The sequence below is a fragment of the Hemiscyllium ocellatum genome, chromosome 5 (assembly GCF_020745735.1).
Source record: "Hemiscyllium ocellatum isolate sHemOce1 chromosome 5, sHemOce1.pat.X.cur, whole genome shotgun sequence".
Classification (NCBI taxonomy): domain Eukaryota; kingdom Metazoa; phylum Chordata; class Chondrichthyes; order Orectolobiformes; family Hemiscylliidae; genus Hemiscyllium; species Hemiscyllium ocellatum.
The window spans coordinates 136,088,320-136,114,926 of NC_083405.1; the positions used below are offsets into that span (position 1 = coordinate 136,088,320).

The following is a 26,607-nucleotide window of genomic DNA, read 5'->3' on the forward strand; positions in this document are numbered from 1 at the left end:
GCTTCCTTCTTTTTCTTAACCAAACCCTCAATTTCTTTAGTCATCCAACATTCCCTATACCTACCAGCCTTTCCTTTCACCCAAACAGGAATATACTTTCTCTGGATTCTCGTTATCTCATTTCTGAAGACTTCCCATTTTCCAGCCGTCCCTTTACCTGCGAACATCTGTCCCCAATCAGCGTTCGAAAGTTCTTGCCTAATACCATCAACATTAGCCTTTCTCCAGTTTAGAACTTCAACTTTTAGATCTGGTCTAACCTTTTCCATCACTATTTTAAATCTAATAGAATTATGGCCCCAAAGTGTTCCCACTGACACCTCAATCACCTGCCCTGCCTTATTTCCCAAGAGTAGGTCAAGTTTTGCACCTTTTCAAGGTAGATACATCCACATACTGAATTAGAAAATTTTCTTGTACACACTTAACAAATTCCTCTCCATCTAAATCCTTAACACTATGGCAGTCCCAGTCTATGTTTAGAAAGTTAAAATCCCCTACCATAATCACCCTATTATTCTTACAGATAACTGAGATCTCCTTACAAGTTTGTTTCTCAATTTGCCTCTATTAGGGGGTCTATAATACAATCCCAATAAGGTGATCATCCCTTTCTTATTTCTCAGTTCCGCCCAAATAACGTCCCTGGATGTATTTCTGGGAATACCCTCCCTCAGCACAGCTGTAATGCTATCCCTTATCAAAAACACCACTCCCCCCTCCTCTCTTGCCTCCCTTTCTATCCTTCCTGTAGCATTTGTATCCTGGAACATTAAGCTGCCAGTCCTGTCCATCCCTGAGCCATATTTCTGTAATTGCTATGATATCCCAGTCTCATGTTCCTAACCATGCCCTGAGTTCATCTGCCTTCCCTGTTAGGCCCCTTGCATTGAAAATGACAAATTATTTAATTTCCATTTAAAATTATTGATTACCTCCATTTCCACCTTTATAGATGGTGAATTCCAAGTCTTAACTGCTTGATGTGTTTTTAAAAAAACTTTCTCCTCATCTCTTGCCCAATATGCTCAATATACATGAGCTAATGGGAACAGTACTGGTACCGCCCACCATTTTGTACATCTATCAGATTTCCCTTAAAGAGAACAAAAAGAACAAAGATCATTACAGCACAGGAACATGCTCTCCAAGCCTTCACCAATCCATATCTTCTATCTAAACCTGCCACCTATTTTCTAAGGATCTGTATCCCTTTGCTCCCTGCCCATTCATGTATCTGTCTAGATCCATCTTAATTGACGCTATCGTTCCCGCCCCTACCGTTTCTGCTGGTAATGCATTCCAGGCCCCCACCACCCTCTGCATAAAGAACTTTCCACGCATATCTCCCCTAAACCTTTCCCATCTCACTTTGAACTCATGACCCCTAGTCAATGAGTTCCACGCTTTGGGAAAAAGCTTCTTGCTTTCCACCCTGTCTATACCTCTCATGATTTTGTAGACCTCAATCAGATCCCCTCTTAACCTCCATCTTTCTAATGAAAATAATCTTAACCTATTAAACCTCTCTCCATACCAGGGAACATCCTGGTGAGCCTCCTCCGCACCCTCTCCAAAGCATCCACATGCTTTTGGGAATGTGGCGACCAGAACTGTCCGCAGTATTCCAAATGCAGCTGAACCATAGTCCTTCAGCCTTGAAACAAGAAGATGACTGCCTCTATTTTCCAACCTAACTGATCACTTATCCCCGGAACCATTTTGATAAATCTGCTCTATATTCAGTACACATAAAGTGAATTTCATGAAATGTGACAGCCAGGACTGGGCATGATTCTGTAGTTGTGGTCCAACCAGAGCTTTGGAAAGGTTCAGAATAAATTCCGGGTTTTTGTATTCAAGCACAAGATATGTTATGGTTTGTTAACCACTAACAGATTAGCCAGGAAATTCCATGTTCAAGAATTCCCAGGAGAACATTAGTGAATCAAGCTTTTAAAAAGAACAGACAATTGATAATGATTTCATGATTGCCAACACGGTAGGTTTAAATCCCAATTTATGTGTAACTTTTAAAATTCTACTGCCTCATGGTCGAATTTGAACTCTCGCCCTCAGAGCATTTGCCAGATTCTGTGGATGATGTATCCAGGATCATTACCACCACACTACAATCCTGCTCTATAGTGAGCTATCAGTGGCTGTCTTTAATAACAAGGGAACATTTGTTTGGGTTTTTTTCCATTTTGTTGGAGAATTTGCTGATATATTCAATACTTGTTGAGATTACTGAGCTTTCAGGCTGAGCAATATCATCCCACCATGTGACCTGTAAGCTGCCCAATTTGAGAAAGGTATGCAAATTTTCCACAATTCCATAGGATTTTGCAAAGAGAATTAGGACTAGTAGCTTCACTGAGTGCTCAGGGAACCTAATTAATATTAATAAATACAATCAGGAAGTTTTGCTAAAACTATGCAAGTCACAAAATAAACCACAACTAGAAATACTGTGAACAGTTTTGGTTGCCTTATCTAAGAAGACAGTCCAGAAGAGTTTCATTAAATTGATCCTGGGTATGGAGGGCTTTACGACAAGACCTGTAGGTTGGTCCTATACATATAAGAGTCATAGAGATGTATAGCACAGAAACAGGCCCTTTGGTGCAATTTGTCTGGACCAGATATCAGAAATTAATATAGGCCCATTTGCCAGCATTTGGCCCATATGTTCTAAACACTTCCCATTCATGTATCCATCCAGATGCATTTTAAATGTTGCAATTGTACCAGCCTCCATCATTTCCTCTGGTAAGTCATTTCATACATGCACCACTCTCTTGCATGGATAAGTTTCCCCTTTGCTCCCCTCTAAATCTTTCCTCTCTCACCTTAAACTCCATACCCTTGAGAAAACACCTTGGATATTGACCCTATCCATGCTCCCCATGTAGCTTAGAAGAATGATGTGATCTTATTGAAAGATAAACTTCTTTCCGGGGTTGACAGGGTAGATGCAGAGAGGTTGTTTCCCCTTGTGAGAGTCTAGGATCAGGCAGTGTGATGTTAGAGTATGGGGTTCCTGTTTAATAGAGATAAAGAAGTTTCTTTTAATCCTGAGGGTGGTGAATCTGTGGAATTCCTTTCCTCACAGGGTTGTTGAGGCTGAAGTACATTTAGGGCTGAGGTAGGCAGATGTTTAATCTGTAAGGGAATCAAGGGTTATGGGGAAAAGATAAGGAAAGTAGAAGATTATCAAGTCAACCACGGTCCTATTGAATGGCTGGGCTTGAATGGCCTACTTCTGAAGGACTTTTGCCCGAAACGTCGATTTTCCTGCTCCTCGGATGCTGCCTGACCTGCTGTGCTTTTCCAGCACCACTCTAATCTAGATTCTGGTTTCCAGCATCTGAAGTCCTTGTTTTAACTTCTGCTCCCAAGTTTCACAACCTTATGAAATCATTTCCTGGTATGGCAGATTCAGAATGACTGGCCTCTGCACTCATTGCGGGAAATGTTCGTTGCTGCCTGCCTCCCAAGGGTGTGCCAAATCTCCAGGAAATCAAGATTAATTTCCAGGGTGCTATGTAAGCAACTCAGCAGAAAAAAATAATTGAACTATTTGGTAATAAAGGGAATTGGAAAAGGAAGGATTAAGCATATGGTGAGATCACAGCTGACTCACATCAGTAACCCTGACAGCTGAAAACAAAATACACTGTGGTAAAGTGGCAGGCGTGAAGCAAGGAGATATCAAGAAAGTCAGTGTTAAGATCCACAGGAGTTAAGTGATTTATGATGCTAAGTTTTTATGTTACAGTCTAAGATCTGCAAGGAAGAAGTAACCAAAGACTTTATAAAGCTCTGGTTTGGCCCCATTTGGAGTACTGTGTCCAGTTTTGGGCCCCACACCTCAGGAAGGACATTCTGGCACTGGAGCGTGTCCAGCGGAGATTCACACAGATGATCCCTGGAATGGTAGGTCTAACATACGAGGAATGGCTGAAGAACCTGGGATTGTATTCATTGGAGTTTAGAAGATTAAGGGGAGATTTGATAGAAACTTACAAGGTAATACATGGCTTGGAAAGAGTGGACGCTAGGAAATTGTTTCCGTTAAGCGAGGAGACTAGGACCCGTGGACACAGCCTTAGAATTAGAGGGGGTCAATTCAGAACAGAAATGCGGAGACATTTCTTCAGCCAGAGAGTGGTGGGCCTGTGGAATTCATTGGCGCAGAGTGCAGTGGAGGCCGGGACGCTAAATGTCTTCAAGGCAGAGATTGATAAATTCTTGATGTCACAAGGAATTAAGGGATACGGGGAGAGTGTGGGTAAGTGGAGTTGAAATGCCCATCAGCCATGATTGAATGGCAGAGTGGACTCGATGGGCCGAATGGCCTTACTTCCACTCCTATGTCTTATGGTCTAAAGATAAACAAACAAAAACAAAGACTGGAGAAACTCAGCAGGTCTGGCAATATGTGCAGAGAGAGAAAGTTAGAGTTAACGTGTGGAGTTCAGTGGCATGGAAACGCAGTCACTATCCAACCCCAATAAAATGATGCAGTGACTGTTATCCCCTTATGGAGCCTTGTGTTCTGTTTTGTTTTTTTCAGCAAGGATGTGTGTCCACATCAGTTTAAAGGGAAAATTAGAATCCAGAAGCTGATATTTTACAAGATATGGCCATTTTATTTCAGTTAAAGACAAAGCAGTCGTGGGGAAGCGATGGCCTAGTGGTGCTATCGCCAGATTATTAATCCAGAAACGCAGTCTGGGGACCCAGGTTCGACACTGTGGCAGATGGGAAACTTAAATTCAATAAAATCAAATCTGGAATTAAGAGTCACATGGTGATCATGAAAACATTGTTGGAAATCCCCATGGGGTTCACTAATGCCCTTTAGGGAAGGAAACTGCTATCCTTACCTGGTCTGGACTCTTTGTGACTCCAATGAGGTTGACTCTGCATTGTCCTCTGGGCAATAAACGCCGGCCCAGCCACTGATACCCACATGCTGTGAATGAATTTTTTAAAAAAATAGTTGGAGCTTGCGTCATTGCAATGTCGCAATGGAACTGAGGGGTTTTTTTTAAATAAAGACAATAGATTGACGAAATATGGGCCATCCTGTCTCTTGTTTCCTAATTGAAAACTGTTTCTCCCCTTAACGCTTTGTCTCCCGGGAAGAATACACGGTGCTGTGTTGTGTCTCTGCTGTCACTTGAAGCCAGCCCAGCAGCACAGAGCCAGCCAGAATGCTGAGTCACCGCCTCTCTGCCTTGCTGAGCAAGTGGGCAGGACTACTCTTCATTCATTGTAAACGCTGCCTCTTCACACCATGTCGATGGGATTGACGCGCTGTGAGTGGTTTTCCCTTCAGCCTCCATTATGTCGTCTCACTCTGAATGTTTGTGGAGACCGTGTGGTCTCCCACACTGGGTAGGGGGTGGAGGGGAATGTGTTTAAAGCACCGTCCCCATGACTACAATGACCCGGAGTGAAGCCGTTTCTAAAACCTCCTGGTCCGTCACTATATCACCCTGAATCTGGGCTAAAACCTTAATCTGAACATCGGCTGTATCTAATTCCTTGTTTGATTTGAACTGGAGAGAATGTGGTTGTACCAGAGGGAGGGTGGAGCGGACGCGGTCTGTGTAGTGTCGTGTTAGAATAATTTAACATAAAGTTTAAGGTTTTCTAAAATAAATTAGCTCGAAGTGTGTCAGAGGACATTCCCGATTGAGAAGAAATAGGTAGTGAAAATGAGGGAGTGGGGGCTGGTTCCTATGTGTTCCCTTTTTGGGAAGATGCAGTATACGACTTGCTACAAAAAAAAGACTTTGTATCTGTTCCTGGATCAGTGGTGCTGGAAGAGCACAGCAGTTCAGGCAGCATCCGAGGATTTTACTGCTGCCTGAACTGCTCTCCCAGCACCACTAATCCAGAATCTGGTTTCCAGCATCTGCAGTCATTGTTTTTACCCCCTTTGTGTCTGTCCCGTTCATTTCTGTTCTAAGGAAACTGCTCTCCTGTCATTTCTGAGCAGGAGAGATGTCAAGGGGCTGGACAGTGACTGGCGTTGCCGCTGTCCAACCACCAACCGGGAAGGGAGAGGCGGGTAGGTTAATATCACAGGGTTAATTCAGCCCTGATTCAGGGATGGAAACCAAACAGGAGGGTTTGTGAACAACGTTGGAAACGCAATCAAATGATAAATTAATATAAGACAAAGTAAAGTTTTCTTAATCGTAAAACAAGTGTCCCATTTCTAGTCAAAATGCAGTGTGACAAAATGTCAGCTCAAACTTTCAAAGGGTTGTGCATGTTTGGGAATCGCTACCTTCGGACTGTGAAAGCTCAGTCTTTGAGCATATTTATAGTAGAAAGAGATTTCTAAAGACTAGTGTCATTAAGGAATATGGGGATAGTGTGGGAAAGGACCTTAAGAGATTGGTTGGTTATATTATTGATTGTACTGTAATAATTGTACTATTACTGTTATTGTATAGAATGATGAGGAAGGCTTGATGCATTGACTCCTGCTCCTATGTTCTTACATTCCTAATTGTTGTACATACAAACATTTGTTAAACATGAGTATATTATCGATTGTATACTGGAAGGAGGGGGATTCAGAGACACCTGTATTGACTGAGAGATGCATCAATCGATTTTCCTGCTGCCCAGGAAAACAATGGGGGTGGGCAATTTTAAAAAGGAGTCATTCTTGGATGTGGCTCACTCCTGGTTCCCTGGTAAATCGAGACAACTAGGTGTTTAGGTCAGTTAAAGGTCAGTGTGAATTGGAATCACTCATCACCCAGATTGAGTAAGGAAGTTAATGAACCAAAACAGGTCAAAGTGCAGGTTTGGAGAGAGAAGCAAAGTGAATATCTTTCATCAGAGCTGGAAAAAGTTGGAGGTGTGATAGAGTTTTCAAAAGTAGGAAAATGGTGAGTTATAAAGTCTAAAAGAGTAGGTGCCTGATAGATTGGAAGGCAACAGATATTCAATGACAAAGGGTTGATGGTTGAGGCTAAGGTTTATGGGAACAGAAAGAAACAAGGTTGGACTTAGGGTAAAGGTTTCCACTCTTCTTCCAGGAAGGAAGAAGGATTCTAGGAAGGAGCTAAGCTTAGTTAGCCATAGTTAACTAAGGAAGTTAAAAATTGGACTGAAAGAAATAAATTTACAATATAGCAAAGTTCAGTAGTAATCTTAACATCTGGTACTGGGAAAATGGTAGTCTATTGTAAAGGATGCAGTAGCAGAGTCAGCATGGCTTCATGAAGTGGAAGCTTGACAAATTTATTAGAATTCTTAGAGGATCTATCATTACAAGATAGCTAATGGGGAACCAGTAAATGCACTATGTTAGAATTTCTAGGAGGCATTTGATAAGGTACCGCATGTTAGACTACTTAATGCAGTAAGAGCTCATGGTCCTGGCAATATATTACCGCAGAGGATTAGTAATCAACAGAAGACAGAGTTGGAATAAAGGGTTGTGTTCATGGTAAACCTGTCAGTGGATAGCTCCAGGGATCAATGCTGGGCACACAATCATTTACAATATATGTTACTGACTTGAATGAGGGAAGTGAATATACCATAGCCAAGTTTGTGATGACACAAAAGCAGGTGGGTAAGAAAGTAGTGAACATGACACAAATGTGGAAGGATATAAACTGGTTAAGTGAGTGGGCAAAAAAAACTTACTAGAATATATTATGGGAAAATGAGAGGTTATGCCCTTTGGCAGGAAAAGCAGAGGAGTTGAATAATGGTCTGGGCCCTCACTCAATGATAATCCACAAAGGTACATAACATGAAGGACAGCAGAACTAAATGAGGCTTATTGATACAGATGAAAAGGATAAATCAGATATTCATTCACCCACTGTGATTCATACCTAGTCTGGCAGAAACAGTGACCTTTTTTGCTTTCCTGGGTAAAGTAGATAAATGATTATACAAGACGCAGGGACAGTGGAGAACATACTCCTTTCACCCAGTCTCCTGACCCTGCACACGCTGCAGTTTTCAAGGATTTTTTTGATCAACATATCACGAAGTTTGTTATATTTGTATCAGCGTGTTATGAGTGTTACTAAAGACACGTATCCTTGAAACGACTGATTACCCTTGTTGCTGGTACATTAAGTACATCTGGTTTGGCCTTGATTGTTGGAGGGCATAGGGGAGGCTAGCTTTCCTTGGCACTTGGTTCAGGGAATAAGCTGTTGTGCAGTGGTGATGCCTCCCTCTCGCTGCATCTTCTGTCTATTTAATATCTGACTCGAGTCTGTGGCTTGGAGAAAGGTTGTAATCGACAAGGATTTAGTTGAGGTAAGGGTGATTCTTTCTCTCTGGGAGCTGTTGATCTTGATGGGGTGGGAGGGTGGTGTGTTTGAGAAGTAACACAACCTGCTCCTTTTTTACGATAATTGGCAAAAGAACCTGGAGCAAGGTGAGGAGAATGTTTTATTGAAACAGTGCATTGTCATAGTCTGGATGACACTGCCTGAATGGACAGGAAAAGAAAATGGAAAGGGAATTTATAAAGGAGTATTTGAAGGGCTGTAGGGAGAAAGAGGCAACGCGTTTCATCAATTACTGTTTCAGAGTCAGCTTGCTGAACCAAACATCTCTTTTATAAAATTCTATGATTGATCATTAGAAATGTAAAGGAGAGGCAGATTAATGGAAATATAAAGCTTCAAAAATTGACAGGGACTAATAGAGTATTTGAGAAGATTGAAAAATCTTTTAGCATTTAAAATTTAAATAGAGAGGAATGAAAAGGAAGGCACTGGCACAATAGGTAGTGATAAAGAAATAAAACTAAAGATTGTTATATATTTATTCGAGATGTAGAAATTATGTTTTTGGTGAAACTGTAGTAATTGTTTTTTGTTTAAGTGATGGAGCTAAAATTAGCCAACATTATTCATGTAGGAAAGAAGAGATTTTTTTTTCCAACCTGACCAATATTTAAGGGTTAGTGTTATGTGGGGGCAAGTAAATGTGGAAGGAATGAAAGGTTGGCCAAATCCCTATAAATTCTATTAATTAGTTGCAGCTTTGCCTGTGTCAGTGCCACTGATTTGCCCATGAGCGTGCATTATTGCATGCCTATGCATGTGCATTATAAACTCTTGTAATGTACACATTTCATTATGTCCTAGTTTGTCATCTTGGTAGAGATTTTGCATGTTTCTGTGATGTAGCATTTTGTTCAAATGATGCATCTTGGGAAGGGAATGGCAGGCCTTCTCATTAAGGAAGGAGTGCGGCCTGGGCTCACTGCATTGATTCTTGGAAAGAAAGGTGTTCCGTAATGAGAGAATTAATTTAATTAAGCTTCTATTCTCTGGAGATTGTAACTGAGAGTTGGTCTCATTGAACTCCATAACATTCATAGATTGTTTATCAGGGTCTGTTTCCCCTGATTGGAGAGTCAAAGACTAGGGGTCACAGTCTCCAAGGTAAAAACAATGACTGCAGATGCTGGAAACTAGATTCTGGATTAGTGGTGCAGGAAGAGCACAGTAGTTCAGGCAGTATCCGAGGAGCAATGAAATCGACGTGTCGGGCAAAAACCCTTCATCAGAAATAAAGGCAGTGAGCCTGAAGCGTGGAGAGATAAGCTCGAGGAGGGTGGGGGTGGGGAGAAAGTCATAGTCTCCAAGTAAGGAGTTAGTCATTTAAAACGAAGATGAAGGGAAATCTATGTTCTCAGAGAATTGTGAATCTTTACAGATTCTCCAGAGGCTGGTGGATGCTTGGTCATTGAGTGCATTCAAGGTTGAGATAAATAGATTTCTTTGATTCTAAGGGAATCCTAGGATATGGGAATCGGATGGGAAAGTGTGGAGTTGAAGTCAAACATCAGTTGTGATGCATGTCAATATAGAGTAGAGGACCTCAACATTCTACTGTGGTTCCTATTTTGCATTTCTTATCTATCTGTCTCAGTTGTTATAAATTCATGACTTCAACGACTGGTCTAGTCTCTGCAGAGGTGGTGTGATTTCAGGCATGATATTGTTATCGACCTCCACATCTTGGACAGAATAGAACAATCCTGGTTTGATTGTTATCAAGTGACCCCCTGACTGGAGGGAGGGAGGTAGGTAGGGGCTCTGATGGATCATATTTTCTGGTTTCAACTGTGTGCACTCAATTGGGAAAGAGTTGCCGCCAGCTGGAGCTGGAGTGTTTATCTTCCCTCTCTGCATCTTGAAGGTTGAGTTTTGTGCTAGGAACTATAAACCTCATTATCATTGGGAACCAGCCCTGTAATGGTAATATTTTTCTTTTTGTCAAAGTTAACAGTATGAATGGTTCAGCAATTTGTAGAGGTTCAGAACTCACAGCACATCTCTCCCACTTAACAAATTATTATTTCTTTTAGAGTAATAATATTGTGAACTCATCACGAAGCGTCCTGCAATTTTTAAGCCATTGTTAAACTCAGAAAACAGGGGCAGTCTCTCAGTTATTCTGGGGTGGGTGGGATTGGGGGAAAAAAAGAGTTAAAACATTTTTTTGTAACAGAGTGGAAGGAGCCTGTCTCCCTGTTTGCTTGTGTTCTGCCTGACCCAGGGAATGCTTGTTGTTACTGGACACCCAGAGTAGAAAATTCTTAGAGCTTGCAATCATAAATAGTCCAATTTTCATTTGTTTACTGTTGGAACCCCTCAGCAACTTGATGTTTTACTGACTTTGTTTGTTTCTCTTTTGTTTTTGAAGGAGAGCTTTGGCAACTGAGTGGACACTGTTGGAGATCTTTTGAGTAATCGATGAATCCAGCCATTACCATGGCATCGATTGTCCACATATTGGCTGCTGTTTTTGGAATGGGCTCCTGGATAGCGATCAACGGCCTCTGGGTAGAGCTACCTCTCATTGTGCCAGAAATACCCGAGGGCTGGTACCTCCCATCGTACCTCACCATCATCATCCAGTTTGCTAATGTGGGGCCTTTGTTTGTCACGTTGATGCACAAGTTTTCACCCAGAAAGCTGAATGAGTCTGCTGTGATCTATGCCATTGTCTGCTTAGGCATTGCAGCTTCCTTTCTATTGCCTTTCTTCTGGAAAGTGACTAGCGTGTTGGCTGGTGCAGTGCACAGCACGGCACTCCTTGTCTTGGCGTTTTTCCTCTCGTTGGTGGACTGTACATCTTCAGTGACCTTCCTGCCCTTCATGACCCGCCTGCAGCCCAAGTACCTGACCAGCTATTTCATCGGAGAGGGCCTCAGTGGGCTGGTCCCGGGTCTTGTCGCATTAGGCCAAGGTGTTGGAGTTGTTAGTTGCGTCAACACCACCAAAAGTACAACTGGCAACATGTCATCAAACGTGACTGGTGATGGCAGCAACAATTACAGTATTGTAGCTCGATACCAGCCAGCCAACTTTCCACCAGAGATTTTCTTCTTTTTCCTCAGCGGTGTGATGGCGCTATGCTTGGTGGCATTTATTCTCCTCAACTACCTCCCACAGTCCTGTCAACAGCGAACAACCAGTAAATATGTTAAACAGACAGAGGCTGCCAACGGAGGGGCAGAATTGAACAAAATAGAGGTGACAGAACAGAGACCCATGATCAGTCCTTCAGACAGTCAACATGAAGCCAGGATGAAAGCCATTTTTGGGACTGGGAAGTACTCCCGCTCAGAGATGGTCCTGATCTTCCTAATCCTAGGATGGGTAAATGCACTGACCAATGCTGTCCTTCCTTCTGTCCAGTCTTACTCATGCCTACCATATGGGAATTTGGCCTATCACTTGTCCGCTGCCCTTGGTGCCATGGCCAATCCACTGGCCTGTTTCATTGCCATGTTCTACACAAACCGGTAAGCTGTTGTTCCTGTTAACACCTGTATTGAAATACAAGCTACACCAATTCCTGATTGAGAGTCCAACACTGTTTGTAGGTACAGAGTCACACCTTGACCAGGGAGACTCCAACCGCTGAGTCTTATGACATTATTTTGTGGCTGTTCCTGTTGTCAGCTCACAAAGGACCAGATTTATTGATCAGTTTCCCAAAATCCCATTTTAGTGCATGATATCTGGGCTGCAAATGTTCAAAGCTGATGGTCAGGAAAGCCCCGTATGGTCCATTGATACAGTTTCACCACCACGACATCGGGAGTAGCTTGCTATAGGAAGGATATTATTAAACTAGAGAGGACTCAGAAGAGATTTACTAGGATGTTGTCAGGCGTGGAAGATTTAAGTTATAAAGAAAGCTTGGATAGGTTGGGACTTTTTCCACTGGAGTGTAGATGTACATGAATTGGAAGGACTTACAGGGATGTGGGCCAGATGCTGACAGATGAGACTAGATTTTTATAGGAGATTTGGTCAGCATTGGTGAGTTGGACCAAAGGATCTGTTTCCATGCTGTGTGTCTCTGATTCTATGACTGGGCATTTTCTACCTGCTGACTGACACTCTTTCCCTAACACTTCCTTCCCCTCCCATCCCCTCTGTCACCCTGTATGAACCCATGAAGTCATTTGGGGCAGGCATAAAAATTCCAGAAAAGAAATTTCAGACCCAAAAGAAAGAAATGATCTAGAAAACCCATCACTGACCCTTCTCATGTTGTCAAAGCAAAAGATCATATTGACCATTTAGACATTAATTAATTATTAATTCAGTATGTTATAAGAACCATCTTCTATGGTGACTGAAGAACAAGAATTGAGGAGAGGAATATTTTGTTTTAAACCCATGGGCTGTTCACATCCAGTCACTCCTGCTGACCCACAAGGACTACAGTAAGAGGCATTTCACTTGTAGAGCCAGCTGTTGGAATTGCCTTTCACTGCAAGATCTCAAGCTTAGCCAATGTAATTGGCAACTGTTGTATTTAAGTCAGGCTCCTAATTGCACTGCAAGTGCCTGTTTTAAAAATGTTAAAGAGAAATCCTGAGAAACATTCGCTGGCCCTGAAACCCACTGATATAAAAAAGCAATATTTTCACCGATTTAAAATTCTTAATCATATCTCCCTCCCATCCCTTCCCCTGCCTCATCTTGGGGACTTACCTGAACCATTCTTTCACATAGCTGTTGTATTAACATTGCTGTGCTAATACAGGTTTGGTTATATATTGCCCACTATGATAATATGTGAAGATGTTGCTGTTGGACTGGGGTGGATAAAGTCAGAAGTCACACGATGCCATGTTATAGCCCAACAAATTATTTGAAATCACAAACTTTTGGTGTGTAGGGTTAAGGTGGGTCACCTGACAAAGGGGCTATGCTCCAAAAGCTTGTGATTTCAAATAAACCTATTGGACCTGGTTTCGCGTGACTTCTGACTTTGTTCATATGACAATACTATTCCTCCTCCATGTGGGGGCAGTAACCATGCTCTGGAAGGAATCAAAGCTCATGGTCTCCATCTTGTGGTAGTAAAATGGCACTGCAGGTCATTTGACCATTTATGTCTCTGATTGTGTTTTACGGGTCCTCAAGGGGGAGGGGGAGCAGCCCGAAGTCGTGGTCCACATTGGCATCAATGACATAGGTAGGAAGAGGGATGAGGATGTTAGGCAGGCTTTCAGGGAGCTAGGTTGGAAGCTCAGAGCTAGAACAAACAGAGTTGCTGTCTCTGGTTTGTTACCCGTGCCACGTGATGGAGAGTCGAGGAATAGGGAGAGAGAGCAGTTAAATGCGTGGCTACAGGGATGGTGCAGGAGGGAGGGATTCCGGTTTCTGGATAACTGGGGTTCTTTCTGGGGAAGGTGGGACCTCTATAAACAGGATGGTCTACACCTGAACCTGAGGGGCACCAGTATCCTTGGGGGGAGGTTTGCTAGTGCTCTTTTGGGGGGTTTAAACTAACTCTGCAGGGGCATGGGAACCTAGACTGTAGGTTTAGGGTGCAGGACCTGGAGTGCAGGGAGGTTAGGAACCAGGCATCAATCTCGAAGGAGGGTGCCTGTAAACAGGAAGGTAGCTTGAAGTGTATATACTTCAATGCGAGAAGTGTACGAAATAAGGTAGGTGAACTTGCAGCGTGGGTTGGTACTTGGGAGTTCGATGTTGTGGCTATTACGGAGACATGGGTAGAACAGGGACAAGATTGGTTGTTGCAGGTTCCAGGGTTTAAATGTTTTAGTAGGGTCAGAGATGGGGGTAAAAGAGGGGGAAGTGTGGAATTGCTTGTCAAAGATAGTATTACAGCAGTGGAAAGGACGATGGATGAAGACTCGCCATCTGAGGTAGTTTGGGCTGAGCTTAGAAATAGGAAAGGTGAGGTCACCCTGTTAGGAGTTTTCTGCAGGTCTCCTAATAGTCCTAGAGACGTAGAAGAAAGGATTGCGAGGATGATTCAGGAGAAGAGTGAAAGTAATAGGGTGGTTGTTATGGGGAACTTTAACTTTCCAGATATTGACTGGGAAAGCTATAGCTCGAGTACGTTAGATGGGTTGGTGTTTGTCCAATGTGTGCAGGAGGGTTTCCTGACACAATATGTAGACAGGCCAACAAGAGGTGAGGCCATACTGGATTTGGTTCTGGGTAATGAACCAGGCCAGGTGTTAGAATTGGAGGTAGGTGAGCACTTCGGGGACAGTGACCACAATTCGGTGACTTTTACTCCAGTGATGGAGAGGGATAAGTGTGCACTGCAGGGCAAGAGTTATAGCTGGGGGCAGGGAAATTATGATGTGGTGAGGCATGACTTAGGATGCGTGGCTTGGAAAAGTAGGCTTCAAGGGAAGGGTGCAATCGATATGTGGAGCTTGTTCAAGGAGCAGGTACTGAGTGTCCTTGATAAGTATGTACCTGTCAGGCAGGGAGGAAAGGGTCGTGTGAGGGAGCCGTGGTTTAACAAGGAATTGGAATCCCTTGTTAAAGGGAAGAGGGTGGCCTATGTAAAGATGAGGCATGAAGGTTCAATTGGGGCGATTGAGAGTTATAAGGTAGCCAGGAAGGATCTAAAGAGAAAGCTAAGAGCAGCAAGGAGGGGACATGAAAAGTCCTTGGTTGGTAGGATTAGGGAAAACCCAAAGGCTTTCTATAGGTATGTCAGGAATAAAAGGATGACTAGGGTAGGAATAGGTCCCGTCAAGGATAGTAGTGGGAAGTTGCGTGTGGAGGCTGAAGAAATTGGGGAGACACTGAATGAATACGTTTCATCAGTATTCACTCAGGAACAGGACATTGTTGCCGATGTGAATATTGAGTCACAATTAATTAGAATAGATGGCTTTGAGATATGTAGGGAAGAGGTATTGGAAATTCTGGAAAAGGTGAATGTAGATAAGTCCCCTGGGCCTGATGGCATTTATCCTAGGATTCTCTGGGAAGCAAGGGAGGAGATTGCAGAGCCATTGGCCTTGATTTTTATGTCCTCGTTGTCTACAGGAATAGTGCCAGAAGACTGGAGGATAGCAAATGTGGTTCCCTTGTTCAAGAAGGGGAGTAGGGAAAACCCTAGTAACTATAGGCCGATGAGTCTTACCTCTGTTGTGGGCAAAGTCTTAGAGAGAATTGTAAGGGATAGGATTTATGAACATCTGGATAGGAATAATGTGATCAAGGATAGTCAGCATGGTTTTGTGAAGGGCCGGTCGTGCCTCACAAACTTTATTGAATTCTTTGAGAAGGTGACTAAGGAGATGGACGAGGGTAAAGCGGTAGATGTGGTGTATATGGATTTTAGTAAGGCATTTGATAAGGTTCCCCATGGTAGGCTACTGCAAAAAATACGGAGCTATGGCATTGAGGGGGAGTTGGAGGTTTGGATTAGGAATTGGCTGGCTGGAAGAAGACAGAGGGTGGTAGTTGATGGTAAAGGTTCATCTTGGAGTGCAGTTACCAACGGTATTCCGCAAGGATCTGTTTTGGGACCATTGCTGTTTGTCATTTTTATAAATGACCTGGAGGAGGGGCTAGAAGGTTGGGTGAGCAAGTTTGCGGATGATACAAAAGTCGGTGGACTTGTTGACAGTGAGGAAGGATGTGGCAGGTTACAAAGGGATAAAGATAAGCTGCAGAGCTGGGCAGAAAGGTGGCAAATGGAGTTCAATGTCGCTAAGTGTGAAGTGATTCACTTTGGTAAGAGTAACAAGAAGATGGAGTACTGGGCTAATGGTCGGATACTTGGTAGTGTGGATGAGCAGAGGGATCTTGGTGTCCATGTGCACAGATCTCTGAAAGTTGCCACCCAGGTAAACAGTGCTGTGAAGAAGGCATATGGTGTACTGGCTTTTATTGGTAGAGTTCTGGAGTCCTGAGGTCATGTTGCAGTTGTATAAGACTCTGGTGCGGCTGCATTTGGAGTATTGTGTGCAGTTTTGGTTGCCATACTATCGGAAGGATGTGGAGGCACAGGAACGGGTGTAGATGAGGTTTACCAGGATGTTGCCTGGTGTGGTAGGAAGATCGTATGAGGAAAGGCTGAGGCACTTGGGGCTGTTTTCATTGGAGAAAAGAAGGTTTAGGGGTGACTTGATAGAGGTGTACAAGATGATTAGGGGTTTAGATAGGGTTGACCATGAGAACCTTTTTCCACGTATGGAGTCAGATATTACAAGGGGGCATAGCTTTAAATTAAGGAGTGGTAGGTATAGGACAGATGTTAGGGGTAGATTCTTTACTCAGCGAGTCGTGAGTTCATGGAATGCCCTGCCAGTAACAGTGGTGGACTCTCCCTCTTTATGGGCATTTAAACGGGCATTGTATAGGCATATGGAGGAAAGTGGGCTAGTGTAGGTTAGGTGGGCTTGGATCAGCGCAACATCAAGGGCCGAAGGGCCTGTACTGCGCTGTATTTTTCTATGTTCTATGTTCTGTATGACTTTGTTTGCCTACATCCATGGAGCTGGTATGTGCAGACATATGGTAGTAGGCTTTAGTCAGGTAAAGGTAAAGTCACCATAGTCCTGCCAGACCATAGGAATGAAACTGCTCTCTCATTACAGAGAGAAATGACTGATGGTAGTTTAACCTGAGGTCACCACTCTTCAGAAAAGGGCTGAGGTTCAACATCAAACTAGCCAATAGTCGGGTATAGAAATAAAATGATCTGGAACCAAATCAGAGTGCCTTTTTTTTGTTACATTTCCATATGAACAAGTGATGTGGAGCAGGGCTAAATAATTTGGCTTCTTGATTCTACTCATGAGTTGATCTGATTGTGGCATCTTCTCCGTGTTCTCGACTTCTTTGAGATTTCCTGATCAGAAGAAATAACTCCTCAATGTTGACTTTGTTGAATCATAGAGTAAAAAATGAGGTCTGCAGATGCTGGAGATCACAGCTGAAAATGTGTTGCTGGTCAAAGCACAGCAGGCCAGGCAGCATCTCAGGAATAGAGAATTCGACGTTTCGAGCATTCCTGATGAAGGGCTTATGCTCGAAACGTCGAATTCTCTATTCCTGAGATGCTGCCTGGCCTGCTGTGCTTTGACCAGCAACACATTTTCAGCTTTGTTGAATCATAAACATTTTAACCACTTTCATCATATCACCCCTCAACCTGTTCTCCTGATTTAGTCCTTGAACCCTTATTATCACCCTAATTTGCAACACAGCCAGTGATGCCCAGGCATGACCAAATATATATGTTTTTTAAAAAGAATTTGCCCCGCATCCATTCCAAAACTACCAGAGTTGTAGTGCCTGAGCTGAATGCAGTTCATCCAGCTGGGGTCTTACCAAGGAATAGAATAGCCCTTATTGTCACGTGCTCTCGAATGAAAGGTTCGTAATGTCAACTTTCAGTGCAATCTTAGCTACTGGGTACTTAGGTACAGATCATTATAAGTATAATTACAGCATTTTTTAAAAAGTCGATTAGCGTGGGACAGTTGTCCCAAATGTTAATAAAAGTGACAGTAAATACTTAAATCTTCGTCTGTGCTTGCTGGCCCTAGAGTATGAGGCCACACTGCCTCCACATGCTAGCCTCCATCCAGGACTCACTCCGGGAATTGGCTGGCTTGCTCCACTCTGACGCAGGACTCGGTGCGTGCTCGTTCTCTTCCACCATATAACTGTATATCTCTGTATCACTGAACACCCCCACTCCTTCTGCTTTGTGTCCAGTCCAGAGATGATAGGTCAGAGGGGAGGGTAGAGTGGATAGGTGGGAAGGGAGATTGGCAGGTAGGACAGGTCATGAGGACAGTGCTGAGCTGGAAGGTTGCAACTGAGGTAAGGTGGGAGGAGAAATGAGGAGACTGGTGAAGTCCACATTGATGCCCTGAGGTTGAAGTGTTCCGAGGTGAAAGATGAGGTATTTTTCCTCGAGGCATCGGGTGGTGAGGGAGCAGCGGTGGAGGAGGCCCAGGACCTGCATATCCTCGGCAGAGTAGGATCTGGGAGCTAACTGGTCCAGTACAGATTGGCATACAATAGGCTGCCATCCAGTTTTCCCAGGATGTGGGTGATGCTGGCTAGGCCAGCATTTATTGCCCATCTGTAATTGCCCAGAGGATGTTTTAAGAGTCAGTCATATTGCCTTGGGTCTGGAGTCACATGTAGGCCAAACCAGATAAGGACAGCAGCTTCCTTCCCTAAAACACATTAGTGAACCAGATAGGTTTTTCAAACAATCCACAACAGTTTCACTAGACTCTTAATTCCAGATTTTAAAAAAATTGATTTAAATTTCACCATTTTCCTGACAGGATTTGAGTTGAAAAGTGTGGTGTTGGAAAAGCACAGCTGGTCAGGCAGCATCTGAAGAGTAGGAGAGTCAACGTTTTGAGCAAGAGCTCACGTTCGAAACATTGACTCTTAGATGCTGCCTGAGTAGTAGTGCCTGGGCTGAATGCACTTAGTCCAGCTGGGGTATGACCAATGAATAGAATAGTCTTTATTGTCACATGCACTTGAATGAATTCTGAAGGACAGCTCATGCTCAAAACATTAACTCTTCTGATCCTTGGATACTGGCTGACTGGCTGTGCTTTTCCAGCACCACACTTTTCAACTCTGATCTCAGGCATCTGCAGTCCTCACATTCCCCATGTTGCTGGGGTTGGAGGAGCTATAGGGAAAGGCTGAATAGGCTGGAACTGTTTTCCCTGGAGCGTCGGAGACTGAGGGGTGGCCTTATAGATAGAGGTTTATAAAGTCATGAGGGGCATGGATAGAATAAACAGACAAAGTCTTTTCCCTTCGATGGGGAAGTCCATAACTAGAGGGCATAGATTTAGGTTGAGAGGGGAAAGATATAAAAGGGACCTTGGGGGCAACATTTTCACACAGAGTTGTTCATGTTTGGAATGAGCTGCCAAAGGAAGTGGTGGAGGCTGGTATAATTGCAACATTTAAAAGGTATTTGGATGGGTATGTGAATAGGAAAGGTAAAACCGAGTGCTATGGGCCAAGTGCTGGCAAATGGGATTAGGTTGGAATATCTGGTCAGCATGGATGAGTTGGACTGAAGGGTCTGTTTCCGTGCTGTACATTTCTACGACTCTATGGCAGGGTTTAAACCTGGGCTGGTTTTCTGGATGAATAGCCTATTAAAAATATCACCAGGCCAACGCCTCTCTTAGAATGCCATTTCTGTCTCACTGGGTGATGTTATTGTTTTGCATTTTCCATTCCAGATCGCTGCGATTGATGGGATTTCTGACACTCACAGGCACTGGCATGGGATCCTACATCATGGTTATGGCAGTCCTCAGCCCGTGCCCCTGGCTGGTTCAGACTCGGGCTGGCAGTATCCTCATAGTGAGTTATGTTTTACATTTAGTTTGAAGTTCTGAAACTCCTGAAATCAGCCTCAAAACACATCTAGCATTTCTATAGCACCCTTCCCCCACCACAGTGCTTCCAAAGCACTGAACAACAAATGACATTCCTTTTATAGAAGGGCAGTCACTTTGGAATCTAGACGTTTAACTTATCACATCACTACCAACATTTGCTTTCCTCTAGAAAGCTTATTTGCAGTCTCTGAGGTGTGATGGTGCATGTGACTCCTAATATTTACTTTGGCAGTCTGAGTATTTGTTCAGACTTGACCAGTCTTGCTTAATTTGAAAACCTTTCAGCTCCATTTTGCGCTTGGCTTTAAGTTTCTACATGGTATTCCTCAGCTCTAGGGGCTCTGAAGTTTTGCATCTTGACTGAAAATAAATACTTCTTTGCTTTGCTCCATTTAAACTCCATTAATACTTCAGTTGCCATTCGTGCCAAATCATAAAATCTGAACATTCCATATTGCCTCAATCCAGTGATGTGACTTATTATAGTAAAACAAAGAATTGCGGATGCTGGAGATCTGAAATAATAACAGGAATTGTTGGAGAAGCTCAGCAGGTCAGGCAGCATCTGTGGAGAGAAAAATAGAGTTATTGTTTTGAGTTCAGTGACCTAAAGTAGGCAAGACCTAAGTGTCACTGAACTACCTCTTGGTATCTCTTCCTGGGTTTGGAGAAAGTGAGGACTGCAGATGCTGGAGATCAGAGGTGAAAAGTGTGGCACTGGAAAAGCACAGCAGGTCAGGCAGCATCCAAGGAGCAGGAGGATTGAGGTTTTGGGTATAAGCATTCTGATGAAGGGCTTCTGCCTGAAATGTCAATCCTTCTGCTCCTTGGATGCTGCCTGACCTGCTGTGCTTTTCCAGTGCCACACTTTTCAACTCTTCCTGATGTTTATTGTTAAGTTCATCTTGATGTGTGCTGCTTGATGGTAAAAGCTTGTGTTTTGATATGGCCACTCTCCCTGCTCTCAAGACCCTCTGACACTGGCTGAGCAAAGTTCCCACCAATGGGGTACAATAATGGCAATGACCATACCATGTTTCTTCCTGCACCTTCTGCTCAAGGATCAGAACAGCAGCTGTTGCAGGAATGACTCTGACCGTGATTAGATACCTAAAGGAATGCAGCTGTGCAAGAAATCTTCGAGCACAGGAGGTCATGCGGTGTGGAAACTGAGGGAAGAAAAGAGTGACAATGTCTTGGAGAGAAATATTTTATTGTTAATGAGAGGAAGTAGAGGAGTCAAAAGTGCTAGAAAAAATTGGGGACAGATCTATAAGACCATAAGATACAGGAGCAGAATGAGGCCATTCAGTCCATTGAGTCTGCTCTACCATTTGATCACAGCTGATATGTTTCTCAACCTCATTCTCCTGTCTTCTCCCCATATTCACCAGGATACTGGTCCCACCAGGTGGAGTCTGTCCCATTGGAACAGCTCGCTCCTTTCCCAATACTGATGCCAATGTCCCATAAATCCGAACCCATTTCTCTCACACCAATCTTTGAGTCAAGCAATAACTCTTTTATCTGTTGAACCTCTGCCAGTTAGCTCATGCTTCATTCCCGATTACAGCTACATTTTGTTACTCTCTCTCCTCTTGAATGGTCCACAGTACCATAGTGCTATGATTAGTTCCTTCATCCTCTCTACAGTTCCTGCTGTCATCCATACAGGGAGCAAGAATCTAAAGCCTGTCATACAAATTCAAGGACTGACGCTCTGTCGGTATCCCTCTACCTGCCTCGCTCGTGCTCACACCCTTCTGACCCTGGCCACTGAATTCGAGGTGGTTAATCTAGGGGGTGTGCCTGCCTCCTGAAACACAGCACTCAAGTAACTCTCCCAGACAATGATGTGTTGCAATGTTCGAAGCTCTAACTCCAGCTCATCAACTGTGAGCTGGAGTTCCTCAAGAGGCCTGCACTTGCTGCAGATGTGGTCACTAGGAACCACAATGGGGATCAACAGATCCCACATCATGCTGGTACAACACATGGCCTTACCCTGCAACTCTATTTTATATAATTCATTTTTTTTTAAAATTTCCTATTGGTCTTTTTATTTTGTCTTTTACTCTGTTAATATTTGTCCTGTTTACCTCTGAACATGAAATTACCTATACTAGTCAGATTAGCAGCTATCACCAACCAATGAAATGACTGTTTTCCTGTGATGTCACTCCTTCTTTTGTGCTGAGTCCCCAATCCTGGGCTTTAACTGATCCTCTTTAAACTTAAACTGTCACCTTGCCTCTCACTGTGTCTCACACCTGCGCACACACACCATGGGTGCTGGGGATAAAAATAATAAGCACTACCGCAGTTAGGCGGTAGTGTGGGTTAATAAAAAAGAAAAAAAAAGAAAAAAAAACGGGAGTGCACAGGCCACTCGGGTGTTTTCCCAGAGAAGAAAAAAAATATTAAACTTAAACTGTAAAAGCCAGCAGAAACCACCTCTACCCCTCTGCACCAAATTCCCACGCTGTCACCAAAATCCCCAAAGTATATATACAGGAACTTTGATTATCCGGCATTCGATTATCAGACTATCCAGCAAGATCACAATGTCCCGATGCTCGGCTAAACTATGTTATCCGGAATTCGATTAACTGAATGAAATACGCCCTGCCCGTGTCCTTTGCATAATCGAGTTCCTCTGTAGTCACTCAGGCTGTGTCTCACTCCTAATTTGATCTCTCCCTCCTGACGATGCAAAGCCTACTGATCTAAGAGACGTTTTGGTGACGATAACCGCACCATTATTGTGGTAGTCTGATTGCTGGAACTCGTAGCCAGGTGGAAAGCTTCAGTTAGTGGGAAGGTGTCATCATCATCCCTCAAGCAGGTTTCTGCTCTGGCTATGATGTTGATGTAAAGACCATGTGCATAAATTAATGGAGATCTTGGATTGCGATGTAGACAGTGGCAATGATAACTGATTTGTAGCAGAGTTCAAAAGGTTAGCAGTTTGGGAAGATTAACTTGGTGACATTGGTGAGGTTAACTGTTAGTAGGCCAGCTGGGTGTGAGGTTTAGCAGAAGGGTCGGAATTGCAGTTGCAACCAGTCTGGCCATGATTGCGGGTGCCTTAATGAGTTTTTTGGGAGTTCCCAAAAAAGTCTCAGAAGGAACAGTATCCAGAAATTGGCTGTATCTGGGACAGCAGCAAGAGTGTAGGAATGTCATGGAATACTGTACCATTGGGGTAGGAATTGTGGAGCATAACATACCTGGGGTAAAAAATGAGGTCTGCAGATGCTGGAGATCACAGTTGAAAATGTGTTGCTGGTTAAAGCACAGCAGGTTAGGCAGCATCCAAGGAATAGGAAATTCGACGTTTCGGGCATAAGCCCTTCATCAGGAATAACATACCTGGGTCAGACAAAATTGAAAGGAGGCATAATGATAGAGAGGGGCTGAGGAGAGAGGTAAGCAATAGCGTTATAAATAGTAGAGGAAACTAGAAGTAATGGAAATAAATATGAGCCACACCAGGAAACTTCCTATTTTCCTCACCTTACATCTCTCTTCTGAATTTCCAATCTATACAGCTCAACTTGGATCAGATTCACAGGAGTTGCACAAGTACTTGATGTATCCTTGATCTTCAGATTGTACTTGAAACCCAGAATCCAGCAACACTCCTGTCAGCCCCAGTCCCTGCTATTCTATGTTACTTGTATTTCCAAGTGGGTGGTTTGAGTTGAACCCAGTCCAGATAGAAATGTACAATTTGGAAAGCCATAGATTAATTAGACACAGGTCGCCATAGGTTTTTTAAGCAAAGATGTATCTTGATTCAAAATTTTGAGGAGGTAACAATTTTTGTGATGCTTGCTGTAATCCACATAGATTTTAGAAAGACTTTTGACAAGGTCTGACATGGCAGACTGATAAGAAATGTGGAGGTCCGTGACACTAATGGGAAAATGGCTGGTGGATCCAAAATTGGATCATTGGCAGAGAGCAAAGGATAATGTTCAATGAGTTTTGTGACCGAGTCGTTGTCTTCAGTAGGGTTCTGCTGGTTTCAGTACTAGGTTCACTAAGTAAACATTGATGGTTCAGAACTGATTATAAACATGATTAAGCTGTTTTGAGGATGATACAAAAGTTAATTTTGTGGTTATAACACAAGGAACACAAACAATTTGCAGACAGCTAGAAGTTACAATGAACTTTTTTTCTACAATAGCCAGGTTATTTGACTGACCAGTGTGTTGGAAGATGAATATTGTCTTAGATGTCAAGAATTTATCTGCTCTTCTTCACACAGTGCCTTCATTTGGATCATGCTCCTTAAAACCTCCCTCTTTAATCACACGTCCTAATATCATCTTGCATGATTTGGTGTCAAACTTAGTTTTGCTTTAGGCTTGTGAAGTGATTAATTTGGTGGGATAAAGGCAGAGAGATGATACAAAATACCTGGTGGGATTCTACAGGGGGTGCAGGAGCGGAGGGCCTTGAGTGTATATCAGTATAAATCACTGAAGGTGAGAGAGAAGTTAATTAAGCATACAGTATCCTAGGCTTTTTAAAATAGGTAAAAACAATGACTGCAGATGCTAGAAACCAGATTCTGGATTAGTGGTGCTGGAAGAGCACAGCAGGTCAGGCAGCATCCAAGGAGCAGCGAAATCAACATTTCGGGCAAAAGCCCTTCATCGGGAATTAAAATAGGGGGATGGAGTGCATGAGCAAGGAAGTGATGTTTAAGTTTGTATGAAAGAGAAGCTTTTGCTGGAGTGTAACATTCAGTTCTGCAATGCCACACTTCAGTAAAGATGTGAAGGTATTGGAGAGAGTGTAGAAAAAAATCACATGATTCCAGGAATGAGGACCTTGCATAGAAAGATTGAGGAAGTTGTTTTCCAAGGAGAAGAGAAGATTTGGAGCAGACTTAATAGAGGTTTTCAAAATCAGGAGGAACCTAGACAGTATAGATAGGGAGATACTTTCAATTGACGGAAGAATTTGAGAATTGGCGGGGTAAGGTCTAAGGTGTGAAAAAGCAACAGTGACATGTGGAGAAACTTTTATATGCAGTAAGTGTTTGGATTGAAGGTACTGCCTGAAAATGGGGCATTTGAGGCTCTCAAGGAATTAGATTGGTACCTGGAAATAAAAATACAATGCTATGTAAAGAAGGTGGGGGTATGGCTCTGATTTTTTTATTTTCTTCAGAAAGCCAGTACAGAGACAATGGGCTGAATGGCTTCCTCCTGTGATGTAACCATTCTATCTGATTCTGAGGTTACCCTCTTTTTTGCAGTGCTTTGAGATGTTTCACCATGTTAAAGGTGCTGTAGAATTGCAAGGTTTTGTCATCATAAGAGCACTTAGGAAGGCACTTTAACACCTGGTCTGAGTAATGGCAATTTTGCAAGTGTAACACCCCATCAATACACTGGGAGTTTTGGCCTGGATTATATGCTTGAGCCTGTAGAGTGGGGCTTCAATGTGGAGTCTTCTGCTTTGGGATTGCACTGAGCCACAGCTGACATCATATTAAGCTGAAAATCCAACTGGCATCACTTTTTCTCTCCCCATCAGGTCATGTCATGGATCCTATTTGTTGGAACGCTGTCATACGTGAAGGTGATGATTGGTATCATTCTGCGTGATGAAGGTCACAGTGCCCTCGTCTGGTGTGGAGCAGTGGTGCAACTGGGCTCTATGTTGGGGGCGCTCACCATGTTCCCCCTGGTCAGCATCTACAACCTGTTTCAATCTGGTGACCCATGCAACACCAAGTGCTTTCTGTAATTGACACCTACAGACAGTTGGAGGGCAAAATAAAATAAAAAGGTAGCAATAGACTGGAGATTAAGGAGGACCTACAACCTGTTTACTCGTACCATGGGGAGATTACGATACAGATGTCAGTCAAAGCTTCTGTCTCAAGTATTTGCCATCCCTAGGTAACATTAGAATTTACTGAGGTTGGAGCGATTTCTCCCAGTATTATGTCATAATTTCAGAGGTGAGAATAGAGGTCAGCAAGAGCCCCCGAGATGCAATCATTTCTTCCCTTCATGTCCATATATTCAGAAAAGGATGGCAACCAAAGTGATGCATTGTTCTTGGGAATTTTAATTTATCAAAAAAAGGTTTGAATTGGTTGCTTTGTTCAGTTTGTAGAATGCTAGTTCTTCTGTTTCTATGGAAGGGAAGTAAAATTAAATGGATGATTGTATGCCTAGGCAGGGATGGAATCAGTGGGAGGACCTTTGAGGGACCATTCTCTTTGAGCAAAAATGGAAGGTATTCTGCTCAGAGTATGATGCTGCGTAATTTTAAAATATAAAATTAAATGAGATAAACTGTACTTTTCTCTACCTTGGTCTCTGATTTATTCCCTTCTGTTGCCTTTATCCCAACTCTTGCTATTTGTGTATTAAGAAATATTTAATGACTCATCCTCTGGTTCTAGTTTTTAGTGATTTTAATTAAAGACTTGACAGATTTTATTTCAAACTGGCTTGGCATACAAAATATTATACAATAAAGTATCTGTCAAGAGTAAATAACACTCTTTGCATTTGGAATGTTTACTGTGGTTCAATTTGAATTGATGTTTTGTGTTTGATTCATTAAAAAACTTCCCCCTTCTTTGGTAGTACAAAGTATTTTGCTCTTTTCCATTCAATGCTGTAGATTCCAGAACATTTGAAAGACCACCCATGGAAGTATACAAATATAGAAAAGCAACAGTCAATGGTGATCAAGAGTACTGAATTCCAATACAATGCAATCACATGCACCAACCATCTACCATGTCACCTCTCAATCTGTAATGGGAAATTAATTCAAAGGGAGAGAATTGCTATCAATTTACAATCGGGATGATTTCTCTCTGAGCATCTTTGGCAAGCAAGAAG

At 42.9% G+C, this 26,607-nt stretch overlaps 1 protein-coding gene across 2 annotated transcripts; it reads left to right on the plus strand.

Moving 5' to 3' along the window:
• Positions 1-3,696: 3,696 nt before the first annotated feature.
• On the plus strand, positions 3,697-26,228 carry si:ch73-196l6.5 (riboflavin transporter 2). Of its 2 annotated transcripts, none has more exons than XM_060825234.1 (4): positions 3,697-3,939; positions 10,723-11,827; positions 19,562-19,685; positions 25,280-26,228. In XM_060825234.1, exons 2-4 carry the CDS (start codon positions 10,773-10,775, stop codon positions 25,490-25,492), a joined length of 1,392 nt encoding a protein of 463 aa, XP_060681217.1. In that variant the 5' UTR covers positions 3,697-3,939; positions 10,723-10,772; the 3' UTR covers positions 25,493-26,228. The 2 variants fall into 2 exon arrangements, with proteins under 2 accessions (XP_060681217.1, XP_060681215.1); XM_060825232.1 differs by lacking the exon at positions 3,697-3,939 and adding an exon at positions 5,183-5,327.
• The last annotated feature ends 379 nt before the right edge of the window (positions 26,229-26,607 follow it).

Bases quoted from the DNA above. Each gene is read 5' to 3' on its own strand.
- si:ch73-196l6.5 (XM_060825234.1), top strand. From the start codon at position 10,773: ATGAATCCAGCCATTACCATGGCATCGATTGTCCACATATTGGCTGCT. The intron at 11,828-19,561 runs GTAAGCTGTTGT...TTTCCATTCCAG, and splicing joins GCCATGTTCTACACAAACCG to ATCGCTGCGATTGATGGGAT. The intron at 19,686-25,279 runs GTGAGTTATGTT...TCTCCCCATCAG, and splicing joins GGGCTGGCAGTATCCTCATA to GTCATGTCATGGATCCTATT.